The 25617-nt window shown below is 44.3% G+C and overlaps 1 protein-coding gene across 4 annotated transcripts in view; it reads right to left on the reverse strand.

The window, feature by feature from the left end:
- The window catches only part of Slc6a13 (solute carrier family 6 member 13), a 37516-nt gene extending 14198 nt beyond the window's left edge, over positions 1–23318 (reverse strand). Inside the window, exons 1-7 of one of the 4 annotated variants that reach the window (XM_003461776.4) lie at positions 23172–23318; positions 20739–20945; positions 12776–12910; positions 10484–10624; positions 7805–7889; positions 7004–7136; positions 6058–6192 (exon numbers count right to left, since the gene is read on the reverse strand). In XM_003461776.4, coding sequence (XP_003461824.2) covers positions 6058–6192; positions 7004–7136; positions 7805–7889; positions 10484–10624; positions 12776–12910; positions 20739–20940 — 831 coding nt within the window. In that variant the 5' untranslated portion in view covers positions 20941–20945; positions 23172–23318. Of the gene's footprint in view, positions 1–6057; positions 6193–7003; positions 7137–7804; positions 7890–10483; positions 10625–12775; positions 12911–20738; positions 20946–22499; positions 22679–23171 lie in introns of those variants that run through there. The other 3 variants (XM_013156565.2, XM_063258566.1, XM_063258567.1) reach the window with 3 other exon arrangements.
- Positions 23319–25617: the final 2299 nt, after the last annotated feature.

Here is a 25617-nt window from a genome sequence, read left to right on the forward strand (position 1 = left end):
CAAAGCTATTTGCCTATGCAAGATGAGAACACATGACGTCTGTTGTGGGCCCTTAGATAAACCCTCTGTGGAATATGTCTGACTGCCGATCACAATTATGACCCCTTTCAGCCAGAAGTAGCAAGAACAGTCATTGCCCCTTGCCCTCTCATGGTAATTAGGGTACCTCTTCAGAGAGGGGAGTGTTATAGACAACTAAGTTAGACAGAAACATTAGAGATGGTCAAGAAGGGTAGGCCCTTGAGGGAGTCAGTGCAGAACCATGGCTGGAGGGGCATCTGCTGAAGGCGAGGCCACAAGTTTAAAGGCAGAATGGCCAGGCCTACTGCCTCCCCAAAGACAAGTAATATGCTATCATTGGTATGATCTGTTCCAATAAAGTCTAGATCAACATCAGTCACCCAGGTGGGTGACCAAGACCTTCTGACTCATCTTTTCCAGAAAAGGTCCTTGTTCTTTCCATGTCCATTTGCTGTGTGACTTACTTTCCCACTAGCTCAACATTACCTAGGCAGCTATACTTGTAATTGTATTGGTTGATCACGGTTTGTCCCACACTGTACCCATCTCCATGATTTTGCTCTATAAAACTTCCTCCTTTGAGAAGTAAGCTTGTGGGCATTCCACTTTCAGGTCCCCCCTTGTCTCTCTTAAGAGCTATCTCTCTCTTTCTCTCAATAAAGTTTTCCTACACCTAACTTTCACTGTTCCTTAGAATTCAGTCTTTGATTTTGGGACACACACAATATAGCTCACATCTTGCAGGTTGGGAGTTATATTTATTTCCCCGTATCATTTGGAGTAGCATCTGGGGCAGGAGTACAGGCTCAGCCAGAGCTGGGCTGGGAGGAGGAGTCAATGAGAACAGAGAGTCTCTGCAGGAGAGCAAGAGTTGAGAGCCCAAGGGTCAGATCCTGCGGTGCCTTTGAACAGAGCCCCTTGCTGGGAGCTTGGCAGGCTCAGCTCTCTGCACAGCTGTGGCCCTAGAGTCTGCTGGGCAGGGAATGCACTGAGCAGAGGAGGCTGAAGCAACATGCAGAGCAAGCTGTTCTGTTCCCCACCACGGGGACCCGTTTCCTGCCCGTTCCAGAAGCCCCAGGTTTCAGATCAAAACTCCCACGTGTTTTTAGCTGGGACAAAAGACTGACCAAGAAAAAAACAAGTATGAAAAACACTTGGTGGGCATGGGGGGAAAAGAGATCTTTTGAGAGAGAGTGAGAGTTCTATAATATCCAGGAAAGATATTTCAAGCTAGAGTCTAACCCTAGGATTTTGATGTGTAATAGAAAATCAAATTGATCTGGATCTGACTTCTAACTCTCACAGTCACTGGCTGTGTGAACTCAGGCAAGTCAATTAACCATTCAAAACCTCTTTTCTCATCAGAAAAATGGTTAAAATAACAAATAAAAGAGCGTATACAAAATGCCCAACACATACATAAATATTAATTTTCCATCCTGTCTGCTAAAATGATAAAAAGTGACTTTAAAAGTCTTAAATAATTCGTAGCCTTTGGGAAAAGTCTATCTATTGGGAAGGGTGTTGAAGAGAAGAGACTCCAACCGACAGCTGCTTGAATAAAACCCAAGCTTCCCAGCATGCTAGTTTTGTGGTTATCCCATCCTTTCAGTTGTCTAAGTGTCCACTGTCTCTGTGTATCAAAGGAGGCCAATATGTGTCTGACAGATGAGTGTGAAGAACTCAGAGAAGTGCCCAGCGCTTACACATTATACAATGCACTGTTGTTATTATGGTTATGCTATTATTGTAAAACACACCTTGCCCTTCAGTGATCATGAAGTGGCATCAATTTCAGGGAGCTATACAAAAACCCAAAGACTAGTCCTGAAGAGTTTCTGCTTTCTCCTTATGCAAAGCCTACATTTAAATTGCTTAACATAGGAATTTAAAAGGCCCAACAGGGCTCCTGGGTCCCCCTATCTCCCCACCACCACCTCCACCTTATCCACTTACCAAAGTTCAATATAATGAAGGGTCAGGACTGGGGAGGGGGGGGTCCAGGGGTCTGAACAAAATAGGTAGAGCCTGAGTCCCCAGAGAGAAAAACAACAACCAGCCCAGCACACAGCAAGCCTGGCAGGAGAGAAGCAGCATTGTCCCTGCCTGGCTCCTGGCATCCAGCCTCAGTGCTTGGCAGAGAGAGATGTCTTTGGTTTTGTATTGCTAATGGGGATTTTGCACCTCTCTCAAGTGCCAGGCAAATGACAGTTGGAATTATCACACTTCCTAGAGAGTGCCAACTAGATTCAATTAGGGCTCTGGCAGGGCGTGCCCTCCTGCAGGTGCTTCTGGCTCACTGACGACAAAGGCCTCCTGTCAGCATGGGACCAGGACAGGCTGCATTTGAAACATCTCCCTCTCTGCAGCTACAAAGCACTTGGAAGACATTTGCTCCCTGTGCAACCTATAGCTGGCTGCGGTTAGAAGGACAGTGTCCAGGGTGCAGGTTAGGGCTCATTCCCTGCAGTCACCCACCCATAGCCTTGTTAATTTTCTGACCCATTTTCACATGAAATGGCTAAAAGCTATTATTCATCAGACCCTGCATTTAGAACAGGCCTGGTACATAATAGATATTCAACACATTTTTGATGAATGCATGAGCTGTGCGAGAAACAGGGATCTTGTCTTCAAGAAATCACAAGCCAGGTATAATGGCACATGCCTGTAATTCCAGCTATTTGGAAACTGAGGTAAGAAAAATATTGAAACTTTAAGACCAGACAGGGCAAGTTAGTGAGCCCTTGTATCAAAATAAAATATTAAAAAAGAAGCCAATAATCTCAACACTCTGGAAGGATATGACAGGAGGATCATAAATTTAAGCCCAACCTGGGTGACTTGGCAGAACTCTATCTCAAATTAAATTAGAAAAAAAATTAAGGAGATGTAGCCCAGTATAAAAGACCTGGCTGGGTTTAGTTCCCAGTGCTACAAAATAATATCAACAGCAACAATAGAATAAATGACTGAGAGTATGGCTTGGTGGCAGAATGCTTCTAGATTTAATCTAGACAAGGGGAAAGACAGACAGACAGACAGACAGACAGAGAGAAAGAGAGAGAGAAAGAGACAGAGACAGACAGAGAGTGACAGGAAGAAACACAGAGAGAGACAGAAAGAGACAGAGAGAGAGACAAAGGGAGAGACAGAGAAAGGGAGACACGAGAGAAACAGAAAGAGAGAGAGGGAGACAGAAAGAGACAGAGAGACAGAGAGAGATAGAGACAGAGGCAAAGGGAGAGGGGAGAGAGAGAGAGAGAGAGAGAGAGAGAGAGAGAGAGAGAGAGAGAGAGAGAGAGAGAGATTACATTAAAGTACATGGAATTTAGACATGGTTCCAGCTGCAGGTATGAAGAGACGAAATTCCTGAGCTCTTTGGGCCTCAATTTCTTTCTCTATAAAGGGGGGTATCCCTCATGATCTACTATAAGGATCAGCTGAACTAATGCATGTAAACCTCTTAACAGTGCCAATGACATAATAAGCTCCAGCTCTAAAGAGCTGGTCAGGACAAGGCTGACGTAGTCATGGAACACTGTGGGAATGAAGGAAAAACTCCTGGCCATTAACCTGTCAGTCATTAAAAAGTAGGATTTACTTTTGCTTCTAAGATAGACGGGGGCTCCTAAAATGTACCAATAATTACCAATTACCAATGTAATTAGTGATTGAAAAAAGATAGACTGAAACTTAGAACCATTTTGTTTTTAGTAAAATTCATGACTCTTGGATCTATCAATATCCAATAAATAACTAAAAACAGAACGAAGCTTGACCTTCATTTTATGAAACTCTGGGTCAAACCCTTACCAGCTCTGCAGATAGGCATGTTAGTCATTTTTGGAGTGTCTAAAAGTTGGCAAAACAAGATTCATTAGCCCTAAATTTGCCTATTCTATGTCATCACCCATCAAGACTGAGGACACTTACACCCAGAAGTCCCCATTCCCCTAAACCTATGGTCACCTTGGATCCCAACAGAGCCTCACACGACTGGGATTACCCTTCAAGACAAGAGAATTCTTGCCGTGGAGACCGCATTGCTCAGTTCATGAGAGGAATTGCTCCACCCCTTTGGAGCTACAAACCCGTGACCAACAGAGTGACTGTCTTCTATAAGCACCCTATAAAACCGATCTCTGCCAGTCTGATCTTCTTCACCAATGTGTTCCTTCCAGGCACTACTCAAGCTGGAGGCCTTTCATTTTTCCTTTACTTTCAAGGTAAAGGTTTCTCCTGTAAAGTGATATTGTCACTTTAGTTTTAGTTTCTGTTATCATGAAGGGCAGGACCCACACAATAGCAAGTGTCAAGGCCATACATATTGGGCTCTCTGTCCTTTTTCTGCCCATGACCGCTCTCTCAGTCCTACCTGCAAGCTAACAGGGGTTGCAGCTACTGTTTACAGCTCTGCACTCCAGAACCACGCTGGCCTCCTCCTGCATGGCAGATCTGAGCCAGATTCTCCGAAGCCTTCCCTACACTCTACTGCCCCATTTCCTACTTGTCACAGCTCTTCATTTCCAGATAAGTCAAGAGGCTTACGATTCAGGAAAAAAAAATACATCTTGTGAAAGAAATACATCTTACAGGGCTCGCCACCTCCTTGCTGTCTGCTTTGGCTGCACATCTGTGCCATGCGGAGGCTGCACTAGCTGACCCCTGGGTCCTGTTAGCTTCAGCAGCTCCAGCTCTGGGCACAGCCCTAGAGCCTGACTGCAGCGCTCCTACCCTCGGGGAGGTGAGGGATGAGAAATGGGAGTGAGGAAGGATATGCTCACATCCCACAGGAGGGCCACCAACAACACCCAGAATCGTGACTGATTCTCTGGGCAGGCTTCTAAAGGGCTGCTTGGGCTGCCTCTGTAAGTCACACAGTCCCTGAAGTCAAAACAGAAGACACAACTCTGCTAAAGGGACCAGGAGACTTGAGAATGGCTCAGTTTCTGGATCAACCCAAATTCTGCCATAAAGAAGCCATGGCCTCTGGGGGAACTGAGTTCCCAAGGGTTCAGGGGACCTCAACTATGTGCCCTTAGCTGGACTCTACTCCCTCTCAGAACATCAATGACTTTTCTTTCATTACTGGAAATTGAACCCAGGGTTTTTCACACTGAACTATATGCACAGCCTGTTTTATTTTGAGACACTCTTACTAAGTCACTAAGTTGGCTAAGCTGGGCTCAAACTTGTGAATCCTCCTGCCTCAATTTCTCAGAGTGCTGGGGTTACAAGTGTCCATCACCACCCCTGGTTGTCAGTGACTACCTGAAACATGCAGAAGCCCTCTGAGCATCTTTCAAACACGGGAGCTGCCTGACCTTGAAGGCACTGCACTGACAGAGGAGGACCTGAACCGCACACAGACCCTCAGCACCCAGCAGGCAGAAGCAGAGCACAAGGCAAAGTCACACACCCTGGGGCTGGAGCTTACCCACGCTCCACCGACTTTGCCAGCTCTCAGGATGGCTGCCACAGAGGAGAAGAAGAGACAAGTGTCAGAGGCAAGGCCTGTGTTCCACGCCCTCCAATCTGTAAGCAGCATTGCCCCCGCAGGGTTGGCTGTGGCAGAGTGTGTACAGTGACAGAAGAGACACCTCTGGACAGCTGACAGGAAACTTAACACCAGCCCAGCTGGTGTAGGGAGGGACTGGGGACATGGGGCCAAGGAAGGAGTCACACGGGCAGAGGGAGGAAACCAGACAGTGGTATGCAAGAGAGAGAAAGGAAGTTTGGGAAGAAATGCAAAACATGCAGAAATGAGGAAAATGGGAACATGGAGGGGAAATGAGTGCCGTCTGTGAGTAACAGTGCTCGGTGACATATCTGCAGTCTCTAAGAAACACTCCTAAGGCCCCGGACCCCAAGAGCGAACCCCTTAGACCCATGTGCCACTGCTTGCCACTTCTGCAGGAGGAAGAGCACCTCATATCACCACGGACACCCTGGGACTCCCCACCAGAGCCCGGGGAAAGCCTGCGACTCGAGCACCCGCAGTCCCCATGACAGCCCAGGTCTGCACCTTCTTACCTGGGGGTCCCTCAGACGTGTGAGGTCAGGGTACAGGTAGAACTGAATTCCTTTGGCTGCCCCAGGCAGTGTCACCCCTCGGATTAATAGGACTATCAGCATGAGATAAGGGAACGTGGCTGTGAAGTACACCACCTGGTCGGGACAGGTATGAGATCCAGAAGAGTAGGTTAGGCAGTATGAGAAAGGAAGGAGGAACCCCGAGGTCATGGTGGATCCCAGTCAGGAAAGCAGGGACTGCCCTTACCAGAGGGCAGGTGAGCAAGGGGACCCTCTCCTACTCCTCTCCTGCAGCTGCTGTGTTCCATCTTCCCCGCCATAGGCCATAACCTCCCTCTCTCCTCTGTACATCTCTGAACACTACCTCTCCCCATACATATCCAGTAAGTATTTTTGAGTGACTGAATGAACTTAAAAATCATTCTCCTAGCAAGTGCCTGGTTACAGCAAGTGTTGTCAGGCATGGAAATGTCTGTAACACATGATCCCTTCCTCACAGAGTTTAGGAGCTTAGCACAACCAGGCAACCAAATTAAGATGAAAGCTTCATCAGAGGCCTGCGGGGCTTGAGTTCAGAAGAGCTCAGATGCCCTCTAACATCTCAGACACGCTAAGGGAAAGAGACCCCAACACTAAAACTGGTGAAGAAACATTCGAAGGCGAAAAGTGTGATTGGAGTTCACTGCCCACAAAACTGTTCTGTGAAGTAGAGAGGCCCCCAACTTACTCAAGCTACAATTTGTTCACATGCATGGTACATTCCAAGATCAAATTCCTCTGCAGGTGTCCTTCCAGCCTTTCTCTGTCTTATTTTATTTCCCAGAATTATGTGGGACTGAATTTAGGAGAGGAACATGATCAAGGGAGGGGCCACCTAAAGTCTCTGCAGGTCATTGCCCTCACGGGGCAAACGCTGAGGAGCTCTTAGAAGCTCTCTTGAACAGACCTTGCCTGTGGACTTGACCCCCTTCCAGATGCAGAAGTAGCAGATGATCCAGGCGAGCAGGAGGCACAGGACCAGCTCCCAGCGCAGGGCCCCCAGGTTCTGAATGCCATCAGAGATCTTCAGGACCCGCCTCCTGGGGAGAGAAGCATCGGACCTGGCTCCATGTTGGCTGCCAGCTTTGGGTCATCCTTCCTTCCTTCCTTCTTTCTTTGCTTGCTTCCTCTGTCTTTCTGTAACACTGGGGTAGAAACCAGGGCCTCCTGGCACATGCTAGACAGGTGCTCTGTCACAGATCTACACCCCACCCCTGAGACAGAATTTTGGAGCCCAGGCGCCTCCAATCTACTCTTGGCTAAGGCTTGTCTAGTCTGTGAGGCTTTCTTTTCCCAGGGATGAACGTTAGACTTAAAAGTTGGCAAACATAAGCCGCCCAGGTGAATTTTCTCTGAGACCTGTCCTAGCATGGGGAAGGAGGTACAAATATCCATTCTCCCAGCCAGATTCCTGGAACATTTTGATATGTGGAAGGGAGGGGACACAAGGAGCAACAGAGCAGAAGACAGGTGGTCGGGAGTGTGGATAAACACACATGTGTGCTCTCTAGTGTGAGGAGAGGGCTGCACTGCCTGAGGAAAATCATCTCTGAAGCCAGCCCTGCACTAACCACATAGGCAGCATACAGAACACTCAAGTGCAGACCAGGACAGAAGGAAACAGAAACTCTCCTTGGGCCCACTAGGAACTCCACCCCACATCCACTTTGGAACACATAACGTTTGGAAGGAAAGAGGGCTCACTCACTCCCAGAACTCGATGACAGGGGAGGTGACATTCTCAAAGGTCACATTCAGGGAGCCATTGGTCCTCTGGAACTCCACACAGTTCTCTACTCACAAGTCCCAGGGAGGAAGAAAGAAAAAGACATCAGGCAACATCCACTTCACCTGGGTTAGGGGGCGGGACAATGGAAGGGCAAGCCTCAAGAAGGAGCTCTGCTGCTGTCTATGCAAGACCTCCTCCCAGTGTGCTGACCTCAGCAGACTGTCTCACCTCCCCACACAAATGCACCATGGCTGTGTTTGCATGCATATTCTCACTAGAGCATGACTAGACAGCACTTGAGAAGATGCCTCCATCACCACTTGGGTGCAGATCACCACTGTCTCATGGCTCCTAAGGAACCTCCTGTTTCTATTTGCTCTTCTCTTGTCTGATCTCCATTCAGCACCCGGGGTGATTTTGTTAAACTTTAAATTACTTCCCATCTCAAACACTCCAGTGGGTCTCCCATCCCACAACTCCTTCAGCCATCTCAAAGCCTTGTCTGAAAACTCCTCTGACACCTCTGACCTCACCTCTCCCTCCCTTTCCTCCGCCCGCACTGGCATCCCGACTCTTCCCTACACTTTGACCCAGCACACTTCAGGACTGTGGTACTTGCCCTTCCTCTACTAGAATGTTCATTTCCTCAATAACCAGGTTAATTACCGAGTTCTTACTCCCCCTCCTTCTTCAATCATTTTTCAAAGTCGTCTCAAAAAGGCCTTCCCTAGATACCCTATTTAAACACCACCCCTAAAACTCCCACACACCACCCTGTTTTGTTTTTCTTCACAGCACTTCTAGTGGAATACATATACTTCTTTCTATCACTACGTATAGTTTCCCTTTTATTTTGTTGTGGTCTGTCTCAGCTGAGCTCAGGAGCGCAGGGAACTTTGTTTTGTCCGTTAGCATATCCCCAGTGCTTGGAACAGAATCTGGCAGCGCAGGATCTCAATAAACACTAGCTGAAGAGCTGAATGCCAGTGGAGGGTTTTCTCCACTAAACCATATCTTTCTTCCAGAAAAGTGTCATTTCATCCTGGCAGGACAAGATGGCTTATACTATTCAAGATACTAGGCTCTGAGCAAAACCAGACCCACTAGGGGGGTATCAAAAATATCCAAAATCAAAAGATTTAGGCATGCAATTTGCCTAAGAATTGTTCAAAGATTCCCAACCAGCCCAAAGGCATATAGGCCTGATCCTGCTCTAACCCAAAGTGTAGGTCCCGGGGCTTTGTCAGTTTGATCAGGTCACTCCACTGGGATCTGGGTAAAATATTTACTACCTGGAAAACTGGTTATCAAGGGTGATGCACATAGATATAAACAAATGAACAAATATATATATACATATATATATATATGAAAAATCTTAGAATAGAACAGATTTTTAAATATTTCTTGAGAGCTTGTGGGGAAGCTCACACTGTGCTAGACATACAGCTACAGAGATGAGCCTTTTCTGCCTCAGGGTCTTGCCAGTTTGTAGGCAAACCAACTCAATAAACAGACAAAAAGTTCAGTGTGTGCCATTTGACGGCTGGGGTCATTCTAGGCACAGCCAGGCAGGGGTGCCACCTAGATTTGACTCTTCAACTGGGCATGGGATGATGAGATGCAGGGTGCCAGGGTGCAAAGTACAGCCTGGGGTGGGAGCAGGAGCCATGGGGAGGGGACTGTCCAAGGACGGGGAGGGAGAGACACAGCCAGGTCACAAGGTACAAAGACTAAACCCTGCAAAAACATTTTCCCTGGCAAGCAAAGGATTCAAAATCGAGTTCAAAACTCAGCTAACTTGTCTAGCTAGTCCTACTTCAAAACAGTAGCTCTTGTGGACAAGCACTGAGAGATATTTGGACAAAGACAGCAAGATGTAGCTATGAGAATCCAAACAGAACAGTGCCCAGCTTGCTTTTCATCCTGCTACCCTATATGGAATCATGAGTTCATGTGGGTATTTAAAGTTAAGAAAAATTTTAAAATTCTGTCCCTCAGATAAACTAGCCACATGTCAGGTTGCTCAGAAGCCACTCTTGGACATACAGAGAAAACGGTCATCTTCATAGATAACTTTGTACAGACCTAACCTAGACATTTTTGTTGTCATTATTTTTAATATATTTAATGGTTCTATTGCTCACACAGTCTTACAAGCAGAGAAGTTAATTACTGCTATAAATTATACTGATGACACACAAAACAGTTAAGCCCAGATAAATTACAAATTTGAAAGACCTAAAATAGTATCAAAAAGAAGATTTAAGAAGCAAATAAATGAACAAATAATAAGTACATATATCAAAGTAGTCTTATTTCCAATTGAAATAAATGGCTAACCTCAACTTTTAAAAAGATGAGTTCTATCTGCATATGAATTGAACACATCGATTTGTTTTTTAAAGAGAATAGGACATTTTGCCTGTGATATTGGTGCATTCTTGGTTTCCTTGTTGTGCTGAAGATCAAACCTACAGCCTCACACACAGGCAAGGCAAGCAGCGTACAGCTCCTGCTCTTACCTGAAGGGGAGTTCTCCATGACCGATTTGGCCAGTTTCCATGAGCTAACCCTAGGGACTAGGTTTTTGGCACAGAGAGACTCCTGATTATGTGGCAGAGCAAGCAGGGGAAGTGGACTCTGATGTGATCTCACCTGTGTTCCACTCGTGGTGGCAGCTTCCCCAGGGCAGGTCAGTGGTGAAGCTGCTGAAGAGGTAGAAGAATGCCCAGGCCAGGACAATGATGTAGTAGATGTTGAGGAGCATGACAATCACCTGGGAGGCACAGCCAATGCCTGAGAGGAAACTGCAGAATTGAGCTGAGGACAGGGGACAGATTCCTCCTACTGCCACTACCGGTCAGGAAAGCGCTCGTGTTCTGCTGTCCTATAGCAAGAAGTGCTCTGGCCCACTGCTCCCAGGCCAGGTGGGGACTTATCTCCTACCCTCTGTTGCCCTTGGTCCCATCAGGTTCTGAAAAGTCATCGGCCCAGAGTTATTTTTTAAATGGGTAAGACTAATTCCATAATACTGATAGTCAGTGGTTCTCAGAATTAGTCTGATGTTTCTAAAACATAAAACCACAAATCAGAGGTAATTTGCATAGAAGGAAGTATAAAGCATGAATGAATACCTTTAAAATATAATATTCATCCTCTTTAATTACAGGTATGTAAAATGATACAGCCATGAGGCACCATTCTGCAGTTACAATTTTAGTGAAAATTTTTATAAAGGATGTAACTCAGAGATTTCCATACTGTCTTATATCAGAATGGCCCAGGGACATTTACAATATTTCAAAACCTAGGCCAATCTCCCGACTACTTCTCATTTTTTATTTTTTATTTATTTATTTTTGAGATAGGGCTTCACTATACAGATCAGGGTGACCTTGAACTCATTTTGTAGCCCAGGCTGGCCTTGAACTCACAGCAATCCTCCTGCCTCTGCATCTCAAGTGGTGGGATTACAGGTGTGCACCACCAGGCCTGACTTAACCCCAGACCATTTAAAGTACCTCTCAAGATGGAGCATGGCCACAGCTTCTGTTGCAGGTCCTTAGGTGATCTCAATGAATAAAACTTGAGAACCACCAAAGAATCCAGAGTTGCTCAAAATATATAGAAACATGATTACTCACATCTAGTGCACTGTCACTGTCAGTGTCATTAATAGAACATAATAAGCCACATCAAGGGATGCCAAGTTGATATTCATTTGCATCCAGTTTTCCTAATCCTGAAACTTCATCTCAAAGAAACAGTTCTAAAAGTAGAGAAGCTAAATAAACAAAGATAAGCAAAATATAAAAAATGCATAAGCAAAAGAAAATTTAAAAAGCTCTGGAGGCCTATTATTAAATGAGCATTAAGTAGAAAGTGGAAAATAAAATTAATTGTAAAAAGAACATAAACTGCGTATATTCCATTATAATAAGGTCTATAAAAAAAGAAAGAAAAATTCAAAAGCCCCCAAAACTGGAACAGCCAAATGCTGTGAATGGTTTAATAAACCATGGTACATCCAGCAAAAATCAACCAGCTGTTATTAATATATATGAAAGAAACTGAACAGAAGTACAAAAAGCCAACCACAAATGGTTACATTCTGCATGAGTCCATTTATACGACATTCTCAAATGACAAAATTACAGATAGACAGCAGAACAGGTTGCCAAAGGTTGGGGTTGGAGCTGTGTGGAGTGTGATGATAAAGGGTAGTGTGGAGGAGACCCGCATAGCGATGGGACAGCAGGCTCCTTGAGGTGGGGCGGTGATTGCCCAAATCCACATCAGAGTCACACAGGGTCCCCAAACACACATGAGTGAGAGTATGGGGAATTGCTGAACTCTGAATAAGGTCTGTGGGAAGTACTACGTCAATATGGAGACTTTGCCATTATACTACAGCTACATAGGATGTCACCAACAGGGAAAACTACATAAAGGACATATAGGACCTCTTTGCACTGTTTTTGTAACTTCCTAGAAATCTGTAGTTATTTAAAAACAGAAATTTGGAGAAAATCCTATACAGAGAGAAACAACAAAACAAAACCCCATAAATTTTAAAGTTATTGTGACAAGATGATGGAACTATTAGTGAAATATTGTTTCTCATTTAGTTATTTTTAAATGTTTTATCAATTGGTAAAATGACTTTAAAAACAAAATCACTGTAATATATTTAAGCTAACTATAGCTAAAATAGCTTTGCACTCTACTTATTTAACCTAAAAGCCTTGCCCACCCTTATTCTTATTCTCCTTCATCCTCTGATTGGCCAGGTGACCAGCTCTGTATTCATCTTATTAACCAAAAGTTATCATAGAGACTTGGGAGTCTTATTTTAACTTCAGAACTGATACTCACCACTCAGCCATCCCAAATATGGTTTATAAACATCAGTGAAGATACTCTGGAATCAGCCGCAAAGTCACTCACCCTCAAAGATGGGACAGATCTTCCTCCAGGCTGTGATGCCCCCCTGGCTTGTGTACTGACCCAGTGCTGTCTCCAGGAAGAAGAGAGGAATGCCACAGGTGAAGAGAAAGATGAGGTAGGGGATGAAAAAGGCACCTGTGGATAGGAAATAAACTATCAACTGCCTGACAATATCTTCTTCACAGTCCACTCCATAGTCTCTCATCACCATCCACAGCGCCAGTGAGTCCCAAGGGTGGGGAGCGTGCAGAGTTGTAGTACCGCCTACCTGGATATCTGGAACCACAACTGGGTCCCAGAGTTACCAAGCTACCTAGGAGCCACACATCCTGTGTCTTCTTTCACTGTGAAGTTTCAGTCTATACCTACTAACATTTTCTCTCCAACAGACATCACTGCTACTTAAATAACATCATATGCATCAAGTCACAAGGAGTTCACTGAATTGTAAATATCCAGGGCCATTAGCACAGCCCACAGCCCATAATACCATTCAAAGAAAGCATTGCTCTTAAAGTCAGAGAAGGATTTTAAGCAAGTTGAAATCAGATTTCCCTTTAGTAGTCTTTATGCTTCTTTTTTCATAGTCACTGGCTGAGACAGACCATGGGTGTCCAAAACGCTGGTGTTTTCTCTACCATGGATCTCCATCTGCTTCCAAAATGGACAGATGAGCTCGCGGAATCCAAAAAAACCCAAAAAATCCCCCCCAAAACGGAAACTTCACAGAGAGGAAAACCAAGACACTGCCCAGGTCTCTCAAACTTTCAGCTGAGCATTGGCCAGCACATATGATGAGAAAAGAAATTGAGGTAAGGGAAAGAACTATTTAAAAAATTCAAGTACTTGTACAGTGTATGTGCCAGGAAGCCAGACTGAATAATCTCAAGATTCCTCCAATATTTGGTAGAATATAATTAGCCCAAGGCTGAACTTGACTCCAGTCCTAGCTGACAAATCTAGGACTAGAATAAGATGCAAAAGGACCAAGAGTACTCATTGATCTCAGAACATAGCTCAAGAAGTTACAGAAATAGGATGCTAGGCAACTTCATGGCCAACCTAGGCAACTTAGCAAGACCCTGTATCAAAATTAAAAACTAAAAAAACACTAGGGATGCTGCTCAGGGCTCTCTATGTTTAATCCCAATATTGACAAATTGATTTGAAGTGTGAGATATTTGTAGAAATAGAAAACTATCTACCTAATAACCATTACAGATTGGAATCCAGAGCTCTGGGTTTGATCTCTAGCAGCACCACCCTCCAAAGAAAAAGGAGAGATTAACAGATTTGCAAGGTACAAGGGCATGTGCCTATAGTCCCAGCTACTCAGGAGACTGAGGAAGAAGACTCTATTGAACTCAGAAGTTGGAGAGCAACCTGGGTAACATAGACACTCCATATCTCTATGGGGAAAATTTATAAATTTTAGACTTGAACCATAGCAAAAACTATCCAAAATAAAATGGAGAAAAAAATGGAATTAAAAAAATCAGAAGCTGAGTGTGGTGGTAAACACCTGTAATCCCAGCACTCAAAAAGCTGAGGCAGGAGATCATTGTGAGTTCGAGACCAGCCTGGGCTACCAAGTGATCTCAAGGCCAGCCTGAACTGCACAGTGAGACCCTGTCTCAAAAAGACAAAAAAAAAATCAAGATTGCAGTTCAGTGGTAGAGTGCTTGCCTAGCAAACACAAGCCCCTGGGTTCAATCCTCAGAACAACAGAGAAAAAAAAAAAAAAACAAGAAAAGAACAGTTGTCAGTCCAGCTCAAGCCTCTCCCACATCTGTGCAGCCCGCTCTTTCCCAATACACTAAACCAATATTTAACTGCAGTGAGTCCCATGGTCAGCTGTGCCTCCTCTTTGCCTCTTGGAGCACAAGGTAGCCTGCCACAGGGCAGAGTCCACACCACACCACACCAGCTGGTCCTGAAGTGTCAGGGGTGGGATGGAGCTCAAAAGTGTAGACCAGGGAGTTCTAATGTCCACCTTTTCCCTTTCCCTTCTCATCACTACATTCAAAAAATTGAGCTATCAAATAACAAACCTGTTCAAAAAAAAAAAAAATTGAGCTAGTCCTGAAGAAATGGAGGGAGCAGTTACCTACATTCCCAATCACCCATGCTAGTCTCTTCAGAATTCTAAAATCCGCTACCTTTCTCCTCACAGAATAGAACATTCGCCTCGCCATCCTTCTCAAAAGAAGCATACCCTGTGATATTGCCAATTATATTCCAGCTACTTTTTAAAAAGTATAAACTGATATTCTCCCTGAGCAACAGAAGAAAGAGAACACAAGAATAGTTAGTAGCCTGACCGATGGCGGGCATTTAGGAATTCACTAAAAATGATAACAAATTGTCATACACTACTACAATAGTTGTTACTAGCTTATGAAGAACAGTGCTGTTCATTCCTCTTTATTCTTTGCTATCTACAAACAGCATTGAGGTTAACAGTTTCTTTTGATTTCATTCGGTCCTGTTTATCTTGGCTTGCCCTTCAGAGATCAGAGCTGAGATGAGCCTCATCCCTGTCTTTCTCCCCACTGTGCCCATTTCTGAATGTCTGGCTGCATGCAGACCATCATGCTGTAGCCTTGTGTGGGGACACCAAGCCCAGGTATTCTTCCAGGGAGGTTCCAACTGGAGGCCCAGGTTTGAAGCACCCAGGATCAGGGTCTTGAAGGACTGAGGATCCAAAGAAGGCCCCTGAGGGGACAGGAAAGAAGGGGTCACCTGTCTTATACAAGGTAACCTCCAGCTGTGTTCTGAGACTAGCAAAAGCCAAAGGTTTCGGCAGAAGTAATCTGTGCCTCTGGTGTTTAGCAACACAGACATGGAAATTAATTGTGAAAACTGTTGGCAGACAACCTGATTTTGTCTGAGCCAAGGGAAATAATTTAAATTTTCATTTTTCCAAGTTGAATCATTTCTCTAAAACCTTCTCCTATCCCTCTGTTCCTATATTATGCCTCCTGGGTGATTCTATCTTCCGACCCCCATGACTGGAGCTTCAGCTGGACAGGCCTTGGCAGGAGGTCATATTTGCTTTTCCCTCCAAGGAGCTAGGGGTGGAGGGTGTGAAAAATAGCTGAAGTTTGCAACTTCTTCAGCAACGTTGCCTGCTCAGAGACCTGTCCCCACATCGCTAGACCTGCTAGCCACACACTCGCTCCTCGGCAGCACTTGGCAGACACCCAACCCAGGCAGAATAACTGGGCTTCACTCACGCCTGAGTTTTACCCCTACCTCAGATGTACGACTTCCCATTCTTCTCTCTCCATCTCAACCATTATTTCAAACTCATTCATCAGTCTTTGCCCCAGAAGTCCACTGCAAACACTCTTAATTAAGGCCACAGTAACCTCCATGGAACTAAATCCAACTGTCAGTCCTCATCCTCATTTTTCTTAACCCATCTGCAGCACTTGACGGGGTTGGTGTCTTCCTTCTCCTTGATATAATTTCTTTACTCGGCTCTCCGAAACACTTGATTCTCTTGGTTTTCATTCTTCGTCACAGATGTTCCCTCTCTGTCTCCTTTGCTGGTTCCTCCTCTTCTCTCAGATCCCAGCTCTCTTTTCTTATGCCATCAAATTTTTGTCTATAAGCCAGATCTTGCTCACAAACTTCAACTCGTATGTTATACTACCTATTTGATTGCTCTATTTAGATATCTAACAGATTCCTCAATTCAGCATTCTCAAAACTCAGCTAATTTTCCTCTCAAACTCTGCTCTTCTCAGAGCCTTCCATATCTCAGTAAATGGCAGCCATTCACTTCCAGTGGCCCATGTTAAAGATCCTGAATTGCTCAGACAGGGTGGTAGCCAAGGTGGTAATGAGAACTGGTCAGATTCACATATCTCACAGGGGGACTGATGTACGCTGGGCGCTAAGGAGCACAGCAGACTTGATCCAGGGAGTCAGAGAGGCCCAGGTCTGGAGTGCAGGACATCTGAGTGTTTGGGTAGAACTAAAAGTTATAAAAAGAAGAGACGAAAAATTGGCTCCAAGACTTTCAGCCTTGCGACTGGTGCATATCAGCTCTTACTTCCTTATTATCAGTTCTCAGTGCAGACTCCAGGCAGATCACTTTAAAGCATAAGGTCATGCTATCCTACTCAAAACTCTGCCCTAACTTTGCACATCACTAGAGTAAAAGCCAGAGTCTTCCAATGGCCAACAAAGTTGTGGGTGCTCTTCAACCCCACACTCCTGGGCTTCTCTGACCATAGTTCTACTCATTCCTCCTGTTTCAGACTCCCTGGCCTTCTGGGCGCTTCTGAAACAAGCCAGCTATCTTCTTGCTTAAGACCTTTAAACTTTGCTTATTCTCCTGGAGCACATACCCAGTATTCACATGCCCATCTCACTGTTGAATGTCTTTGCTCAGATATGCTTAATGATGCCTACCCTAACCTCACCACCACACCCACACCCCTCACCCCTTTCCCGGCTCACTCGGTCCTTTTCCACAGCACTCATTAACTTCTCATCTGCTGTGTTTACTGTGCACTTTCTGTCTCTCTCCTCTATAATGCAAGCCCCACAAGGAAAGGGCACTGGTCTGACATGTTTATAGATGAATCCCTACCACACAAAGCAGTCCCTGGCCTTTGCTGGGTACTCAGTAAATATTTGTTGTTGAATAACAGTGCCAGGGCTCGGTTGGCAATATGCCTACACAAGGGACAAATGGGGAGCTAGAGAACCTTAGGGTGAGGCAAGAACTCGGGGCAAAGAGGCTGTGATCCCAAATGACAAGGATGATGAATACCTAAGAATGACTGAGTGAGCTCCTCCTGCAGGCTCCTTACAAGTCCTACCTACTGCTTCTGACTTTTTTTTGAGACAGAGTTTGCTATGCAATTCAGGCTGGACTTGAACTCACTTTGCAGCCCAGGCTGGTCTCAGATTCACAGAGATTCTCTTGTCTCAGTCTCCTGAGTGCTGGATTACAGGCATGTGCCACTATATCCTGCCTACCCATACTTTTCTCTACCTTGCCTTTTCCTCTCTGGAACTCACTTCAGGTTAGATCTACCAAATGTTAACGCTGAAAGCAACAAAAGAAGACATCACTTATATTAACTTGAAACTAAAGGTACATTTTGGAGGCTTTTTCATTTCTGACTTTCTCACTGAATAAATACTAAATTCTTACTTTATCATCCCCTCGCCCAGCACAAAAGTGGCTCTGTGATGCTATGGACTTAGAAAGATTCTAGAAGCGGCTGGTAGGGCACATTACCTAAGCATGATATTCCCCTGGAGTGTCCTAGCATCCTTCACCTGGACTTGCACAGAACATTCCTGTCTTCCCCATGAGCCCAAGCCCCAATCTGAGAGCTGTAGGTTTAAATAAAATCACTAAACCAAGAGGAAAGGGGTCAACTCATCCTAAATGGTTTCCATTCTCTGCAACTTCTTTCCCCAAATCAGCAGCAAAGTGTCTTTTGTAAAGCAGCATCAGTCTCTGACAAAAAGAAAATGGCAAGGTGAAATTTTTCTGGTACATCTGTTTTCTGTAGAAGCTTGTTTCCTTTGGCAGGCAGAAGAATTAACTGATGACAATGGGTAAACCCCTGGAAACAAAAACAAAACAAAAAAACCCTAGGCAGGTCTAGGTTCTGCTAACGACCAAACACATCCTTTGTCAGTTCCTGGCAAAGGATCGTTTTCATGAATTCACCCAGTGATCCCTGGATGACTCATGCCCTTCAAAGCAAACCTGGGTATCCGCCTCTAGCTCCAAAGTCCTGAAGAGCATGCCCCTTCAGCTGCTGTCATCCATCAGCAAACAGAGAAAAGTCTTGCTAAAGCCTCATGCTAGATCAAGGGACAAAACTGTGCATACAGGTTAAAGAAAGAACTTGGCTGGCCACCTATGGTCGTACATGCCATAAACTCAGCACCTTGTGGGGCTGAGGCAGGAGGATTCCAAGTTCAACTCTAACCTAGGCAATTTAGTCACTTAGCAAGAAAGAGCTGGGGATGTACTTTAGTGTAAAGGCTCTGAGTTCAATCCCTAGTAACACACACAAAGACACACACACACACACACACACACACACACACACACACACATACAAACTTGACCCTAAAAATATCTCAGTTATCAGTTTTGGAAAGTATTTAGGGGAACAAAGCCTCAGCATCCATCCTATTGTCTCCACTTCCCCACATTCACATGAAAAACCAAAGTACTGTTTTCTTTATGCACTTGTGTTGCCCTGCAAAACAGTGAGCAGAGTCCCAGCCTGCATAGGCTGACTGTGAAGCCCAGCAAAGCACAGACCCAGGGTAGCCAGACAAACGAGGTAGATGAGCCCCATGCCCCCAGCTGCTGTCACTGCTCCCCTTTACTACACCTTCTTCAGCCTGGTGGCTTTGAATTAAACCTGGAAATCACTGTCTTTCACCTTTTCGTGTCATCCCTGCTAATTCTCAGGCCAATGCTTACCCAATTCCAGAGAGGCTTGGGGAAAGCTGCTCACCTCCTAATCTTTGCCCATGTGAGGTGCTAAGCTGGTTACTAGGTCCCAGAAACAGAGTTCAATGCCCATCTTAGTCCCTGACTCCTGTTTATACCTTAGGTCAGCCTCATCCCTCCTCCTAAGTCTCCCAAGGGAAAGTGCTGAAGCTCAAATTCTTTAGCAAGCCTGAGGGGCATCCAGGACTAGATAGGAAATGGGAAACCTTCCACTCTTCCCTCTACAGACTGAGCAAAGTCTTGTGATTTCAGGCCACTGACCAAAACTTCCTGGGGAGAAAGGACACATTAGTTGATTACTACCCCTTTGGAAAAACACAAATTAACTTCCAACCCCAGGGTCAATCCCCAGTTGCCACAAATTTAGGAATGAGCCTCCATGGCCCAGAGAAACTCTCTTGTGTTCCCCTCAGTCCTCTTACCTCTACTCTGGTATGTGTGCTTTCTTTGCAGATTCAGTGGCAGACTTGAGCTTGATAGGTTTGAAGGTCCCTATTCCCTTGCAGAAGGTAGGTGCTGTTTGTGTACCTCCTCAACCTTTGTGACCTATGAAATGACCGCTCCTCTCAGCATGTTCCCCAGTGACCTACTTCTGCATTCTGCATTCCTCCAGCCCAGGCTGCAAGCTCATTACAAATGAGAATGCCTTACCTACTAGCTAGAGATCTTCCTAACCCTTTGGTCAACCAAAACTCTTCAGTACTTAGGAAATTCTCCTGGGACTTCCCTCCTAGAATTGGGATTCCCTGGCAATGGGTGAGCAGTAGTAGAATTACCAACACTGCTGTGGGAATGACAGAGTCACCATAGCGGGCTGGAATGAAGGAGGATGGGAAGCCAATAATGACATAGTTAAAGAGCTAGAGTTAATACATACAAATTTCCCATTTGTAGTTGGAAATTTGTAAAACAAGAGCCACTAGGGTCAATGGTTATGATAGTGATGGAAGTTGGCTTTGAGAATGTCATGGCGCTAGTTGAGGAAGAGGGAGACACAAAGTCACAAAGCGAAGGCTGAGGAAATTCAAGACCACAGAAGAGTTTGGTGTCAATATTATCATCAGCATAGCTATTGTTTATTAAGCACTTTTATATACATTACCTCTAAACTTACAACCACCTGAAAGATAGATACTACTATCTTGATTTACAGGAGTAGCCACCAAGGCTCTGAGAGCTTAAGTAACTTACCCCAGATCACATAGAAAGCAGCAAAGCCATAATTCAAACTCAGACCCATCTGGTTCCAAGCCTGCACTTTCATTTCTATGTGGCTACACTATACTAGACAGACCCTTAGGACATCTACATAGCTTTCTATACCCCAGTCTCCTGCAGTATCCTTAATGGCCTTCAGGATGCTTCTGACTCCAGCATCTATGGGCTCCCCAGAGGAGCAATAAGTGCTGGAGATGGAAGCACCCTCTTCCAGGATGGCTGGAATGGTGCAGTGGCTCTCACCTCCCCCATTCTTGTAGCAGAGATAGGGAAACCTCCAGACGTTGCCTAAGCCAACGATCTCCCCGACCACTGACAGCACAAACTCCATCTTGTTGTTCCAGTGTCCCCGCTCCAGAGTGCCATCTTCCTTTGCCTTTTCCATGACTGGAAACACTGGTTTTGTTTCTCCATTACTGGTTGTGCCTGAGACCCCGCTATCCATCCCACCTGGAAAACAAGTGGGATGCACTGTTACTATTTGGAATCCCAAAAGGAAGTCTCCTCCCTTCATTAGCAAATTTCCAAGGGAATAAATGTATTGTCTGCAGAAGGATGTCCTTTTTAGCATCTCTCATCGTACAGCCAGGCAGCATCTCCTGGGACTATCATTCCTGTTCTCTCACAGGAACAAAGCACTGACTGAAGGAATAGATTTGCTTCTTCACCCAGGTTCTCTCAGGATGGGACTTGGGGACTCAGAAATATTCATGTAGACCTGGTTGTTGAGTTCCAGCCAGCCTGACTATATTGGCCTATGCTGTGGTTTCTTTACCTTGTATTTTGAGGACAATTGAAAGGATGAGATTGTATATATTATCAAAGTCACTTATTTCTTTTCCAGAAGAAATAAGTAACTGTGACTGTAAGCAAGGATTTGGCATTCCAGATGTGCATTGTTTATAAGAATAAAAAACTACAAAGTACATAAATGTTAAAAAATGGTAGAGAATTAACAAATTATGGTAAATATATACAATGAAGTACTATATAATCATTTAAAAACGGGAAGTAATTGAAACAAACTCTGTTCACAGTATATGAAGTGGAAACAGTATGTACAGAATGATATGCTTAGCAAATATTTTATAAAGTATTTATCTGTATTGAAAGATCAGGCTTTCTACCAAAATATTTCTCTCCTTGAAGTTAGGTTATAGGAATATTTTCTTAATCTATGTTTTCTATATTTTTATCAAAGAACATGTTTTATTTTTGTAATATGAAAATAAAAATCAGGGTTTTTTTTTTTTCAATCCTTCCAAAAGAATGTGGGAGATTATGTAGTAGAGTGTAACCAGTGACTCTGAGCAACATAACCTGAGCTGTCTTGGAATCTATGCCTCCATTTCTTTCTGAAATCAAAATATAAAGATGAACTACAAACCCTCTGTGTTTCGGTCTCTGTCTCTGTCTCTCTCTTTCTCTGTGATGACAAGTGTAAACCATAGTTCTAAACTTTTCACTGCCAGAAATGCCAGAAATCTATTCTAGACTGCTTTGGGATAGAAGATAAGACTGGGTGTAGCTCACATTTAGTGGGCAACTACTATAGAGAGGCATGTTATATACGGTCCTTTCACTTGATTCTGAAAATGACCCTGAAATGTATTATTACCTCTACTGTGTAAATACAATACAGCTCAGAGTCTGGATGACTGTTGCCATGTAACTGGTGAATTGTACAGCACAGACCTGAATCTGCTCTGTTCCTCCTACCATTATATCCCTTCCATTATATTAGCTGCCGCAGTTTATCTGAACAGCTAAGTTAAGCACTGCTGGTGAGTCCCCAGTGATTTCTTTTTTACAGAAACAGACAGGGCAACTTTTTTCTAAACCTTAAAAAAAAAAGTTTGCATTAACTGAACTTTCTCAGCAGGTACCCTTTGGGCCACAGACAATTTGGCTGTGCCTCTCCAATTAGGTCCCTGACAGGTCCAGAAAGTCACTGATGGCACCTCTGCTCATTTGATAAATTAAGGGATGGGTTCCCAAGATTACTTGTGGGCCAAGAAGGAGGAACCACCGAGGTTTCCTCAGCTCCTTCAGGAAGGCTGATGAAGGAGGGTCTTTTGCTTTTCTGCATCTTCCTTTAACCAGCGGTGTGACGGATGTCTCCTGATGGTGGGAAGAGCCTCAGAGAAGCAGCAGGCCTTTCCCGCAGCCTCACTGTAACTTCTTCGGAGCAGCAGGTTGCAGCTGAAAGGACACTAGCTATAGCCAGACGAGCCTGGGTTCAAACCTTCGTTTTTGCCCCCTATCACTGCCTAACTTCAGAGAAGTTAATGAATAACTTGCTTTAGTTTGTTTCTGTAAAAGTGGGAATGATAGGATATACTTAGCTGAATTGAACATGTCAGAATTGATCATTACCTAATTTTACAGAGAAGGCTTTGTTTACTTAAAATTAAACCCAGTATCTTTCTTCTCAATGTGAGGTTCTCTTTCTCCAAAGCACAATGTCCCTTAAGTCATGAGGCACCCAAGATTCCAAAAATCAAGCAAATAGCATATGGTCTTTGCATATGAACATCATAAGTGTCAGAAACATTGTCTAGGAGAAAATCAAAATTTTGTTTTTAAGTCTTGTGGATCCAACCAACCTGCAATCTGAGACCCAGAAACAGAAAAAGGAAAAAAAAAAAAAATAAGAGAGAAGAAAACATTTCGAACCTTAGTGGAGTTGCTGTCAGAGGTCCAGTCGTGAGGAGCAGAATTATCGAGGGGAGAGGAAAGTGCTGGCTATTTAAAGCATGGCTGGAGAATGCCTCTGCCCTGCAGGACTTGTAATCCTAAACTTGGCCCAACCCACATTCCGCCCTCGGACCTCCCCTTCCAGTACTATCCCTTTCCTGGGCCACGGAACAATTCACCCAAGTGATTTTACAGCAGGGGACTGTGTACACACCCTGCCAGTTCAGGCCAGTTGCTTGTCAGCCTCCTGGACAGCATGCTGCTCCCTGTGGCCATGTGCCCTTTCCCTTTGGCGACCCCAGGATCTCCTGCTGTTCTCTCCTTGCCCCAACTCAAATGCTCCTACGAACCTAGCAAGGACAAGTCGCTGTGCAAGGTGTAATGCAATTAATTTAAAATTAAAAATTAATTTTAAAAATATATATTTAATTTACCTTTCTGCAGTTTACAATCTGGAATGAACAATGATTTAGAAAAAAATGACACATAGATGAGCAAACTCTGAGAAATCAGTTCTACACACTCATGAACACACACATTGTATGTATAGAAGTCTGGAAAATAGACACTGAAAAGTTGATAACCATTGTACTCAGTAGGACTGGGATCAGGAAATGACAGTAGATTTTTACTTCTATTTGTTTAAATTTCAGTATTGTTTGACTTTTTAAATAATATGCTAGAATAAGAATCTTTAAAATAAATACCGAAAAGGAAGTACAAAGGATTAAAACAAAGCAAAGTCCTGACCCTGTTATAAGGGAAGAGCTGATGGCAAGCGAGGCAGACAGAGCTCGTGGATCCAGGAGGTTCATCTTCAGGCAGGAACAGTCCAACGAGAGCACAGATGTCCCTGCATGGAGCTGCAGGACCAGAGGCAGGTGCTCTGCTCAGCCATCTGCAGGAGCACAGCACAGTGCAGGAGGGGCTGCTTACGTTTGGTGCCAGCCAAGTGCAGGTCTGAGTTCTGCTTCTGTCACTTTTTAGCCTGGAGTCTAGAACAAGGTATTCAATTTCTGTCAAGTCTTTTCTCTATAAAGAGTGTCTTTTCTATAAAGTGGGGAGAATGTGCCTTACAAGTTTGTATATAAAGAGTCTAATACCAACAAGTCCCCAAACAGTAGCCATTATTTATCCTCAGGAATTATTCATTGCGAGCAGGGAACTCTTCTCGACGTGGGTGGGACTGACAGATTCCTGAGCAAAGCTGGGTTCCTGCCAGACTGTGAGCCTGACTGAGGGTGGGGATGCCATGGACCACTGAAGTAGGTCAGAGAAATGGGTCGGATGCGACAGAGGAGGGGAAAGGAAGGCCGATCGGGGATCCCAATGTAGTTTTGATTTCTTTAGTTTCTTATTCACCTCTAGGATATGGGACAGGCAGGAAGTCTCTCATGATAATTTTCATGTAGCTTCATGGAGATTATTACGCTTATGCTTCAGCTCCCCTTTTTCTCTCCCTTTCTAACAATCCATCTGTCTAGTTTCATTGTGTATGCAACAGCAAACAGAACACCAGAATATGCCCAGGATTTGGAGACATTTATTTACATTGAGGGCACTGACCAGAATCATTCCCATACTATCAGGCCCCAATCTCAAGTGGCCTAGAGCTTTTATACGATGCACAAGCAGAAGGTACAAAGGAGGTACAAATGTGAGACAGCACAGCCTGGCAGACTTTTGATTGGCTAGCAGGGTGAGATCATAGGTTACCAGGTAGATGAATGTTCATCAGTTCATGAAGGTTGGTACAATGGTACCATCAAGCATCCTGCTCTCGTGGTTACAGGGATCAAGAAGCAGTTACAGAGCTAGGCAGTTTCAAAAGAACAAAGTTTTAAAAAGAACAATTTCACTTGTATGGTTTTTCTCTTTCATGTAAAGGAAAAGACCAGAAAGCCCTTTGAAAGACTGCAAACTCATGAGAAAAAAAAAGTCCCTTTTGAGGTTACACTGTAAGTTCCATTTCTATTTATTGGGTGGTCCATACTAATGGTCCCAGCCAACAGAAACACAGAACGTTATAAAACTTTGGCCTTTATAATCTAAAATTGCCAATTAGTTTATTTAGGACTCAAATTCATAAATCTAAGGGGTCAAGATATAATATAGCCTTAGGCAAAGTTACACAGACTTACACATGCAAACAGCTGGGATTGCAGGAAAGAAATCCAGTGATCAGAACATCATCAGAGTTACCCTGAGTGGGTTATCAGTGACTGCTCTTGCCCGAAGGAATGCTGATCCCTTTTTTGCAGTATGGGTGATTGAGCCCAGGTCACCATGTATGATATGCAAGCATCCTACCACTGAGCAACACCCCTAATCTGTTTAAAATTTTGAGACAAGGTGTCACTAAATTTCTCAAACTACTTCAAACTTAGGATCTGGCCTCAGCCTTCTGAGTAACAGATTACAGCAA

This window comes from Cavia porcellus, unplaced genomic scaffold (assembly GCF_034190915.1).
Source record: "Cavia porcellus strain 051 isolate PalLab524CR breed Dunkin Hartley unplaced genomic scaffold, mCavPor4.1 scaffold_11, whole genome shotgun sequence".
In the NCBI taxonomy this organism is placed as follows: Eukaryota; Metazoa; Chordata; class Mammalia; order Rodentia; family Caviidae; genus Cavia; species Cavia porcellus.